Raw genomic sequence first — 12,392 nt, forward strand, 5'->3', positions numbered from 1 at the left:
GAAGTCACCAAAATTACACTCGTGGGAAATGTACCACGAAACTATGAGACTATCACGAGGCTCATCGCCCAGCATGGTCTACATTATCTTTGTTATCTGGGTGGCGGTAGTCCCCAGGAGTCATGGGCGACCACCCCATTGTGTGAGGTGCTGAACAAACACAGAACAACTTCCAGCGGAAAGCTATCACAGGGGGTGATTCCCTTTCTTGGTTGCCTCCACTCTAAGGACTCGTGGCCCAAGGCACTAGAGTTCTGACATTAGGACAATTCCTAAAAACACCGAGGGCCTAATTCGGCTTTTCACACTGCTCCTGTGAAGGGCTGCTCAGGGGGAGGAGCGTTGGTGAACAGCTCTATGCCATACTTCTGTTAGTCCTTCTTCTACCTCCCCCCCAATCCCTGGCATAGGGGAGACAGCTGGGGAGCAAAGTGTGTCTGACGCATTCTTTGCTCCAGCTATTCTGAACATGCCCGAACTTATGTTAAGGAGTACTTGTGGCACCTTAGAGACTAACCAATTTATTTGAGCATAAGCTTTCGTGAGCTACAGCTCACTTCATCGGATGCATACTGTGGAAAGTGTAGAATCTCTTTTTATATACACACAAAGCATGAAAAAATACCTCCTCCCACCCCACTCTCCTACTGGTAACAGACTCCAGCGAGAAACTGTTGAATTGGAATTCATTTGCAAATTTGATACAATTAACTTAGGCTTGAATAGAGACTGGGAGTGGCTTAGTCATTATGCAAGGTAACCTATTTCCCCTTGTTTTTTCCTACCCCCCCCCCCCAAGACGTTCTTGTTAAACCCTGGATTTGTGCTGGAAATGGCCCACCTTGATTATCATACACATTGTAAGGAGACTGATCACTTTAGATAAGCTATTACCAGCAGGAGAGTGGGGTGGGAGGAGGTATTTTTTCATGCTTTGTGTGTATATAAAAAGAGATTCTACACTTTCCACAGTATGCATCCGATGAAGTGAGCTGTAGCTCACGAAAGCTTATGCTCAAATAAATTGGTTAGTCTCTAAGGTGCCACAAGTACTCCTTTTCTTTTTGCGAATACAGACTAACACGGCTGTTACTCTGGAACTTATGTTACTGACTCTTCCATTTCTCCTAGATTCCTAGAATCCAAGGGGCCACAGTGGTGGCCTATAATTACCTTGCCCCTCCTATGAGGTGCCAAACTCATCTAAGCACTGCTGAGAATTAGGGCGAAAGGCTTGACTTTCTCAGCTGAGTCCCTGGCAGCTCCATCACAAGGCTGATGTTCCCCTCTATCCCTCCATCCTCCTACTCAGGGTCCCAGATCAGTTGCTCCTTTCTGGCTGAGATCAGGATAGGGCCCCTAAGTGGTCACCGATGAACAAAGAGAAACACTGCTGCTCTTGCATCAGGAAATGCTGCTGTAAAACTGATGTGGGGAAACTGTGCACTGCATACCCTATTGCAGGGCCGTTCTATACATGACCACGGAATTTGGTCCACAGAGCTTTTAGAGATGACCGTGACTAGATTCAAGTTCTCCCACCTTCCCCTTCTCAGAAGTGAGCCTCACAACCAAACACACATTTCATTCAGCTTGTGATTTCCCCTCTCTTGGAAACTGGGATCAGCACCGCAGGCTTAGTTCTACCTTTTCTGAATTTCCTTCTCCCCTGTGTGCATCTCCATCCTCTTCCCACATGCAGCTTCTGGGAGGTGAGGGGAACCTCATTTTTCTGAAGCTCTGCTGGCAACAACCGCAGCTAAGAGTTCCCAGTGCTTCTGGAAATCAGACTCTAGATATTTCTTCTGTGGGTGACCAATAGTTCTAATCTTCAAGTTCAAAAAGGAATTATTTGGGGGAAGGTCTTGGCTTGTCTTGGTGCAAGAGAGTCAGAGCAGATGATCACAATGGTCCCTTTGGCCTTAGAATCTATCAGTGTAATGAAAAGCAACAGAGAGCAGTTTCTCTGGAGAGAGACTTGTCTTCAAACTCAGTGCTTTGTAAAGCTTGAAAGTCTTTTCCCTTGAGTTGCCAAGTGCACGACAAATGAGGTTTTCTATGGCTCCAATTGAAATAAGTGTTCTCACTCTAAGATAGCCAAATAAAATGCCACCTTATTTTCCGCCCCCCCCACTATGGTGTAATATCATGGGTCTGTCTCTTCTTGGCTTTGTCTACACTGGGAAATTAACAAACAAATTACAGTGGTTGCTACTGGTGTTAGTGCTGGCAGGAGCTGTAATGTTGATATAAGGACTGACTTGGTTTTACCATTAAATTACATGCATAATAGGATTAACTAAAGTGGTGGTAAAACCAAGACTGACTTTAGGAGCCTTGCCTATTAACCCCATGAGAGCACTGTTGGGAATTATTTTGTTCATTGTAGACACAGACCTTGGTATTATGGCCTATATTTTATTAGAACTGGGAGATCCTGGAAAGTTTGACCTCCATAATAATGGCCTGGATTGCTGGGAGTGGACTTACCCTTTCGAAAGCATTTGTTTTTTCTTCTCAGGAAGCGGTGTTGTATTCCATGATATCACGTCCTGCTCTAGTGCAGTCCATTGTCACCGGTAGTAAACATTTGGGGCAGCACTGTAGGGAAGAGAGTCTAACACCCTGCAAAAGGAAGCAGCTTTTAAAATCTTTTAGAGGCTGATTCTCAGTTACACTAAGGCTCCTTTCCATGCTGACAGTTTAAAGGGACCGTAAAGTGGGTGCCCAGTACGCTGCCAAAGTGGGACTAAATACAATAAGAATATGCTCATTGGTACCTCCCTACTCTGCTATATATCTTGATCTCAAATGGTGCTGGCTCATCAGAGCTGGGCAGATATCCGTTCTCTCAGAGCTTCTGCTACATTCATCAGCATTCTAGAGAAACCCCCGAGTGGGAAGAAGGAGTACTGAAATAAGCTAAAAACCCAACGCATACTGCACGAGAGCAATTCAGCGTTGATGTAAGGCCGGTTTTGTGTAACTCTGAGAACACGAGTAGCTGTGTGGACACCCATTGATCAGCATTAGAAAGTCAATGCATTTGGAATACAGACACGAATGACTAAAATTTAGAGAGAAAAATATTTAATCATTATACCTAGGTTGGATGCAAACCTCCAAAGGGAAACTTAAGAGGAAAAACAGAGGCATAGTTACTTAGAGGCAATAGAGGAGAAATCTAAAGAGCAAAATGATGACATATAAAGAACAAAGCAACTAGACTAGAGAACCTAATTACAAAGAAAACAGAGCAACAGAAAAATAAGAGAGAGGAGACAAGACATAGAGGAACAAAATAACCAGAAGGGGATGAGTGGAAATAAGCAATTAAGAGAAATGGCAAGAGAAAAAAGACTGAACAAAGAAAGATACATGGAAAATAAAGGGACTGAAGAGGATGTAGATGGAACAAATCCATGCTGAGAACAAAGAGCCAAATCTCAGGCAGCCAGAGTCACTAAAAATAAAACAAGACAGCTAAAGGCAAAGGGAGAGGAGGACAAAAATAGCACTAAAGCTGAAGACATGACAGGAGAGAAGGTAAAAATGACATAGCCTTAAAGACAAGGGGGGAATCTCTCCCCCCCCCCCCCCGCAAGAAAACCCAAACAGCAGAACAAAGCACAATCCCTGTGAATATATACAAAATCATCAGCTGGTGTGATCTGGTGTAGTTCTACTGAAGCTAATAGGGCTGTGCTGATTTACACCAGCTCAGGACCAGACCCAAGTCACGTTAATGCCCTGCTCCCAAGAAAATGCAAGGGTTGTTCTCCACATGTGCCCTCACGTTTTATTACTGAGAGTTAAGAGACAGCTCTCTGGGTGCTAGCAGCATGGGTGGGCACTGCTGGAATAACATTATTAGTTCTAACTGGGTCTGTGAGCCATAGGCTGCAGTGAGAAAGGGTTGTCCCATAAATAGGGCCACAAAAGGTATATGCAAGGAGTTCTCTCAGGAGTGGTGCATTTTTACATCCCAGGCCCATCTGTTCCATCAGATGATCCCCCCTATACTGGGTTGATCATCTCATGGCTTCTCAGCAGTAGGGTCCCTTTGTACCAGAGGAGTAGTGAAAAATGACCCCGATGCACAGACAAAGCTTGGAGGACTTAAAAAATTCTCAGGACTTAAAGTTTTTCTCTGTCATCTTCACAGCAGATGACTCATTATTTCTGACCTGAATTTAGAAGCATTTTTGTCTCAGCAGAAGGGGATTTCCTCTTGCTATTTTATGTACCTTTTGCCTCATGCCATTCTAAAAAGAAAATCAGTAGAACCATAAAGCAATGAATGGAGCGACAAAGAGACTCCTCTATTGCCAGCCACAATTAAGAAAAACAAATCACCCGTCAGATAATAAACTTGTCACCGCCCACATAATTCACTTCTGTAAATCAGAAAGTACAGGTGTGTATCAGTCATGCCCAGGTTGAACCAGCCAGTATGCCAGCCCAGATGTCAGACTCTCTTCTCCTGAGGTCCTATCCTGCAGGCCTTTGCTCAGTCAATGACAGAGCCTCCAAAGGGGCTTGTTATGGCTTCCTGGGACTCATCAGGTTACAGAGATGCCCTCTGCCAGCTGCACTTTGTCCTGGCCACATCCCCGCTAACTGCAGGGAGGGGGCTTAGAGGAAGAGCAGCTATACTAGCTCTGTTCCATCCCCCCTACACTGGGTTGATCGTCTCATGGCTTCTCAGCAGTAGGGTCCCTTTGTACCAGAGGAGTAGTGAAAAATGGCCCCGAAACACAGACAAAGCTTGGAGGGCTTATAAAATTCTCAGTGTAGCTATGTTTCAGAGTAGCAGCCGTGTTAGTCTGTATTCGCAAAAAGAAAAGGAGGACTTGTGGCACCTTAGAGACTAACCAATTTATTTGAGCATGAGCTTTCGTGAGCTACAGCTCACTTCATCGGATGCATGTAGTTCACGAGAGCTCATGCTCAAACAAATTTGTTAGTCTCTAAGGTGCTACAAGTCCTCCTTTTCTTTTTTCAGTGTAGCTATGGTACCCTCAGAGATTGCCGCTCAAAATGCAGAGTTGTTTGAGGTTCATTGCAGGTTTCCACCCAGTTGAATATTAGTATTGCAAAACATGCTGGTATTCCCATATTCACCCTGTCTGAAGAGCGTAAAAAGGAATTGGTTCCTGCAGATTTCAGAGTAACAGCCGTGTTAGTCTGTATTCGCAAAAAGAAAAGGAGGACTTGTGGCACCTTAGAGACTAACCAATTTATTTGAGCATAAGCTTTCGTGAGCTACAGCTCACTTCATCGGATGCATACTGTGGAAACTGCAGAAGACATTATATACACAGAGACCATGAAACAATACCTCCTCCCACCCCACTCTCCTGCTGGTAATAGCTTATCTAAAGTGATCACTCTCCTTACAATGTGTATGATAATGAAGTTGGGCCATTTCCAGCATTTCCCGCAGAGTTTCTCGGCTACCTATAAGACACTTAAACATAACAATAAAACCTAGTTAGAATAGCTAGGAAACCAGTTTTCAGGCTATTATCCATCATGTCTCAGAACATAAAATGATCACCAAGTGGGATTAAAAAAGAAATCCCTAGGGAGTTACTCATATGCGTTATCTTTTATTATTATTATTATTTTGCCTCTCTCTGAACATCTGACATAGGCCCTTGCCGAAGATATTGCACTGAAGTAGAAGGACCGTTAGTCTCTTCTGGGGTAACAATTCTTATATTCCTTCCAACCAAACATTTAGCATATTAGGAGATATAAGAGCTAGTGCCCCAACTGTTAATTTGTTGACAGTACATATAATATATGGCAGACAATGAACTACCAAAGATCTCGGCCTGGAAGATGGGCCAGATCCACAGCTGGCATAAGTAAGCATAGCTACATTGGATTTATAGGGTCTGATTCTCATTTATATTAGGGTCCCCACTTTACACCAATTTGGCATTGTAAAGGCGCTTTACGTGGGTGGAAAGCAGCCAGAGGGTAAATGTGAATCAAGTCCATTCATGCTTATAATCTACAGACCAAACAGTCCAGTCCTTAGGCAAAACTCCCTTTGGGGTTAATAGAAGTTTTGCCTGTTTTAGGCCTGAAAGCTTGGTCCCAATCAATATAGAAGTCACTTTAACCACCACTGAAGTGCAACCACTTTTTGGAGAGAAACATTTATCCGTGCTCCCACCTCTGGAGAAAAAAGCGTGGTCACCAAGGTCCAGAGCACAGAGTTTAACAATGTTCAGCAATGCCATACCATAGTTCAGACAGACAGTAAAGGGACCTCCATCCAGTTGAAACTATAATGGGAATTTGTGAAGGAATCCATCCAGGACACTGCAGTTAACACCTGTGTTCTTGAAAAAGAACCATAGGATTTTTAATGAGCACAAATAGTTAGAGCAACTGAGTCTATTTTTTGTTAGAAGTTATTTAGTCATTCTGTTTCTGAAGCAACGTAATTATTTTGCTTCTATTGTAGACCCCAGTCCCCCAAACATTTACACACATTAGTATCTTTATGCACCTGAGTAGCCCCATTGACTTTACAGTGCTGTGTAACTCTTTCCTGTAAATGTTTGTAGGACTGATTTTGGCAACCATCTCCCCCAAATAAATACCTCCAAAGTGCTCAACCCAACTTTCAATTTTCTACCAAAGCTGAAAATTCTGGAAAGCTGGGGAATATCTCAAAACCTTGCCTTTCTTCACTTGTCAGGTGGATGGGGCTACAAGGGGGAGAAATTCAGATCAGCGAACCTGACAAAAATGTAATCTGATTGTTTATGTAAATTTACAAAACACTTTGGTTCAAATGAGGGAGGTCTGGCCCCCAGTGGATTATTCAGCTAGGCTTGGAATTTCAGCTGGGATTCCTAATGGTCACATGAACTTTCTGTACGTTGCATACAAAAGCAAAACCAAAGTCTCATCTACAGTTTCATAGTTGCTTCCGAGCGCTCGGTATAGGGATTTCACAATGCTTAATTTCACACTGCATAATGGAGTGCTTAACTCCATACCCATTAGCAGTGGATGAATGCCCAAATTACTTAGTGGTCAAGCAAAGAGGCTTTTCTATTGGGAGTTCATGAGTCAAACCTGACTTTGAAAGCAGTCGAACAGTGAAGTTTCTGAAAGCTCGGCTATCTGCCCAGGGCAGTGGCAATAAAGTTACTGCTAAAGAGTTTTGACTGTAGGAATAAATGCTCATTTTTGACTTTGAAGTTCCATAAAATAGGTTGGATTGTATAGTTCTCTCTGGCCTAGACTGGTCCATCATAAAATTAGAAACTTACAAAACTATATGGCAATAACAATGCAGGTGTTCTTCCATTAGTCTTGTAATATCCCTTAAAAGAGCTTTTAGCATAACCCCAAAAGCCCCTCCCCTGTGTGTGTGATGACTTACTCACAAACAATACCTCTGACCAGGTGATTTTTCATCTCCTCAGTATATAATTTCATTATCTTTGTGACTGACAGACCATATGGAGGGATGGAATGGCAAATTAATCTGTATAAGCAATCTCCCTTTCATTCTTCTTTTTCTAAAATTTAAGTTCCATTTCTATAAAAAAAACAACCCACCTTTGTGTTAAATAGGGAGCAGAGGATAACGAGTCCCTCCACATTTCAGTGGCATCCAATCCTTTCTAAATTACTTGAGAGGCAAGCCACCTGGACACTGCTTGTTGAAGCAATTAACTAGAGAGAGAGATGCAAGATGCAACATTTAGATCCAGATCTGTAAAAGCACCAAAGTTTGAATCTCAGGTTTTGGTTCTGGCCTGTCTCTGCATTTTACAATCCTAAATGTAAGAACTTTAAATGAATACAAGAGGTAAAATCCTGGCTCCATTTAAGTCAGTGGTAAAACTCCTGTTGACTTCAGTAGAGCCAGGATTGCACCCAGGTGCTTGTCTGCTGAAGTTTTCTTCTTGATCTTTTTAAAGCCTTCTGTGTATGCTGATTGGAAACCAATTTAGGGGAATTTCTTCCCTCTTCCCAAACCTATATCCATTTGAATACCAAATCAGAAATGCCTTGTTCACTTCCAAAATCCTCTTCACTTTTCATTTTCTTACATTTACTTATATGATGATTTATAAAATGATAATATCAAAGAGCTTCAAAATACTCATTGACAATCTCTTCTTAAATGGAATCCCATTACAAAATAAGTCCCGTTTCTTCCCCAGAGTCATCTCTTTCAGACAAAGCCTGATGCAAAGAGATGGGTCTTAGTGGCTGACTGTATTACTTCCTGGTTCTATCCAGAACTGGAAGCAGAAGCGATAAAACAACAGGTTCTTCTCAAGCTGTTTCTGGTCAACAAGAAGTACCTGAACTCTCACAGAGAACTGTCTTCACCATGAGATCAGCAGTCCAAATATCAAGACTCACTCGGAACCCAGTCCTGCAAACACTGACTCAATTACATAAGTAACTTTACATGTGTGAGTAAAGCATTCTACATGCCTAAGTGTGGCAGGACTGGCCTCTGGGTTTGGAATAGTCATAAAAGTTTCAGATAAACATGCAAACTTTTGGGGTGGTTACGCTGAAACATTTTGAGTTCTCCCAACACTACGCAATACATGATTTCCACAGCTGACCTTTAGCAAATGAATTGCTCATTTAGAGATAATTGTACTGCATTTATCATTAATTTTGTCGCATAACCCTCCCCCGCCACCACCGCAAGTTTTTTCAGTGAAAAGTTTCTTGGCAAATTATTTTCGTTACCAGGTGGCAATGAACAAGAGGGGGAAACTTACAGACATTTTAAAACATACACATCATGCTGGTTTTGTAAGTGCTAAAATTTATTACACAAGAGATGATGCAACAGCTAATAAGAGAGCAAAGTTTTACAATGACTCCGTACTGTGCAATTCAGGATAACTGAAAGATTTCACTTCATTAAGGACAGCAAGGGTGAAAAAATCAGAGAAATGCCAATGGGGAGTCTTGTCAAGCATGATTGAACAATGATGTTCATTGCTGTAGAAGGAACAATGAAATACATCTGCTTCTGTTCAATAAATTACTAAAACATCAGCTATAAACCTGTTGCATGGCATTGAAAATGAAACTCATTAAACATCAAGGTAGCTTCATCATGACCCGAATGGAAGACAGGCACGAGTGCTCTGCAGCAAACAACTCTGGGTACATCCAGTCTTTGGGAATGATATTTACACGTACTTCTCATATATTAATATATTTTATACTTACCCTGACCAGAGGGCAACCAGAAAAATTATTATTCTGTGAGAAAGACAAAGAAAAGAGGTTCCCCCCTCCCCACAACAGACACAGCTTGATGTGAAATGAATTCTTTTAACGTTCATGTGAACATTGGTAACTTGGTTTGTCACTATTCCCCCTTCTCAATTACCCTGACACTGGGACCCAAACGCAATATCTGGGGGTCACCTATCATGGCTGAATAAATTGGGTAGTGCATATTCTTGTGGTTGAAAATTGAGAACGTGACAATGCCACCTTCACTGTGTTGCTGTAATTAGCCTTGATGGCTGCCAGGGCAGGAACTTGTGGCAAATCAGCATTGAAACAAACTACATTCATTTATCTGTTTACCTCCCTCCCCTGACTTAGCCAAAGCTCATGAAGAATCACAGAGGCCAGGATTGTGGCAAGCAGGGATACACCAGATATGGTACAATGAATGTGCTCAAACACCCACCACAGGGAGTAGGACTAAAGCACTACGAAGATCAGGGGTTTTTATTATTATTTTGTCTTCATTTGTCACGAGTGTATTTTTAAAATTAATCCCACTGCTTCACTCAGAGGATCGCCTTGGTAGGATCTTCTCTCCTCTTACTTGTTCTTGGCATGACCTGCAAACAAGCATAATTATCCTCACTTTCAAAAGAACAGCAATAGGATAAAGAAGAATTGCAGGAGAGGCAGTTCTGGTGCTGAAACTCCAGTGTGGAGCAAAGCAAGTCAGCTGCTCAGCATGCTGTTGGCTGGTCAGCATCTTGCTGTTCAGCTGATTGGCTGCCCCTTGGGAAAGAAGACTTCCGTTGGCCATCCTCACTAAGAGCACACTGGACTGGTCCTGCAATGGGGTAATCATTTGAAATCAATGTGAAGGAGCAGCAATCACTTTGGGGGGAAAACTGGAAGGTGTTTTTAGAGGAGAACGCATTCAGGAGGGTGGTGGTGGGATTTGGCTGCCATTTGGCAAAGGCGTGGGAAAAGGAGATCCATTCTGCATGTGGTGGGTTACTGCAATTGTTAGCAGGTGGAAGGTACAGGAGATAACTACTTTAAACAGCCTTATAGACTGAAGCAGGGTTTTGCTGTTGCTGGAGGAGGCATACGTGTTAAGTGGAGGGGGAAGCAACAGAAGATCATATTTTTTTTATTTCAGCTGATTTAGAGTAATGAAAGAATTGGCATGAGATAAGAATATATGAATGGCCACACTGGGTCAGACCAATGCTCCATCTAGCCCAGTTCCCTGTCTTCCAACAGTGGCTGGTGCCAGGTGCTTCAGGGGGAATGAACCGAACAGGGCAATTATCAAGTAAGCCATCCCTGTCATTCAGTGCCAGCTTCTTGCAAACAGAATATAGGGGACACTTAGAGCACAGGGTTACATCCCTGACTCTTGTGGCTAACAGCCATTGTTGGACCTATCCTCCAGGAACTTATTTAATTCTTATTTGAACCCACTTATACTTTTGGCTTTCACAACATCCCCCGGCAACGAGTTCCACAGGTTGACTGCATTGTGTGAAGAAGTACTTCCTTATGTTTGTTTTAAACCTGCTGCTTATTAATTTCATTGGGTGACCCCCTGGTTCTTGTGTTATGAGAAGGGGTCAATAACACTTCCTCATTCACTTTCTCCACATCCTCCCTTAGTCGTCTCTTTCCTAAGCTGAGCAGTCTCTGTCTGTTTAATCTTTCCTCATATGCAAGCTGTTTTATACCCCTTATATTTTGTTGCCTTTCTTGGTACCTTTTCCACTTCTAATGTATCTTTTTTGAGATGGGGAGCAGAACTGGACACAGTATTCAAGAAGTGGGTGCACCAGGGATTTCTGTATTGGCATTATGATATTTACTGTCTTATTATCTATCCCTTCCTTAATGGTTCCTGACCTCCTGTTAGCTGTTTTGACTGCCCCAGTACACTGAACAGATGTTTTCAGAGAACTATCCATGATGATGCCAAAATCTCTTTCTTGAGTTGTAACAGCTACTTGAGACCCCATCATTTTGTATGTATAGTTGGTATCCTGCTGTTGGGAGAGGGAAATCAATGGGCTATTTGGAGATGCCTTTGAGACCTGTCACTTTAAAGCATGCCTGTCCCAGGATGAAGAAGAAGGTGGATAGGAGAGAAGAGACATTTAAAAACACCTAATGACTTTAACTCAGCTCACTTTAGGCTTCCAAACTTGGCAATCTTTTTCTGTTTTAGACAGACAAATGCTCTTGCTTGACAAGTGGGTTTGTCCAAGGTCTCTTAACTCTGGTCCTGGTATAAACCTTGATGGCCCTTGCTAAGAGCTTCAAGTCATTTGTGAAAGCAGCTCTTCCCCGTCAATAAACCATCCATAAGACTGCACAGGTTTCATTCCAGCAGAAATAAGTGATACCTTGAGAGCTCTTGCTAGATGAAACTAACAGTTCTGACCCAATTTCACCCAGTTGGAATCAGCTGTGAGAGACTAATAAACAATAAAAAAAACTCCACAAATGCCCACTTCCCCCAAGGTCCTCTCCTGATACCGTGAATAAAGCTCTGTTTTTATATTTATTTCCAAAGCTGTGAAAAGGATCCCTGTCTGATTGGTCCAAGTCACTTGTGTTGTGAGTGAAGCTCTTCAGACTGCTCTGGCCTTTACACCTTTACTTGATGAAGTTTTTAATTGTCCATCTTTGTCCCGTGCAGCTGCGAAGAATTAGATCAATGCCGGACATTCCTTTGCTCTCCACTTCCAAGCAGCGCCCAGTCCCCTTATTCAGGATCGCACCATTCTAAAATCAAAGATATAGGTAAGAACTTTCTGTGTAGCCAACAGGTGACTGCATGCCATCACTGGGACAGGGACTATGTCTTCCTCTGGACCTGGTAAGTGCTTAACACTTGGTGGGCGGGCACTAAGGCAAACTAAGAAATAATGCCCATTAAAATAATCCATGAAATCCTTCAGCCCTCAGTGCATATATCCCTGCCACTTCAGCTAACTGAGAAAATCTGTAATCTGCAAGTAGCAGGGTCTTAACCTCTGTGTGAGGGAGACATGATCACACACATTTAGCCAATATATTACACACTCCCGACATAGACAAAGGCAATTTTCAGTCTCTGAGGTCTGCCTGATCCTATTCTGGGATGCCAT

At 42.6% G+C, this 12,392-nt stretch overlaps 1 protein-coding gene across 1 annotated transcript in view; it reads right to left on the reverse strand.

The window, feature by feature from the left end:
* Positions 1-8,807: 8,807 nt before the first annotated feature.
* The window catches only part of GALNT17 (polypeptide N-acetylgalactosaminyltransferase 17), a 293,798-nt gene continuing 290,213 nt past the window's right edge, over positions 8,808-12,392 (reverse strand). The window contains exon 11 of the mRNA XM_048824104.2: positions 8,808-12,027. Coding sequence (XP_048680061.1) covers positions 11,899-12,027 — 129 coding nt within the window. The 3' untranslated portion in view covers positions 8,808-11,898. The remainder of the gene's footprint in view (positions 12,028-12,392) is intronic.

The sequence above is a fragment of the Caretta caretta genome, chromosome 17 (genome assembly GCF_965140235.1).
Source record: "Caretta caretta isolate rCarCar2 chromosome 17, rCarCar1.hap1, whole genome shotgun sequence".
In the NCBI taxonomy this organism is placed as follows: Eukaryota; Metazoa; Chordata; order Testudines; family Cheloniidae; genus Caretta; species Caretta caretta.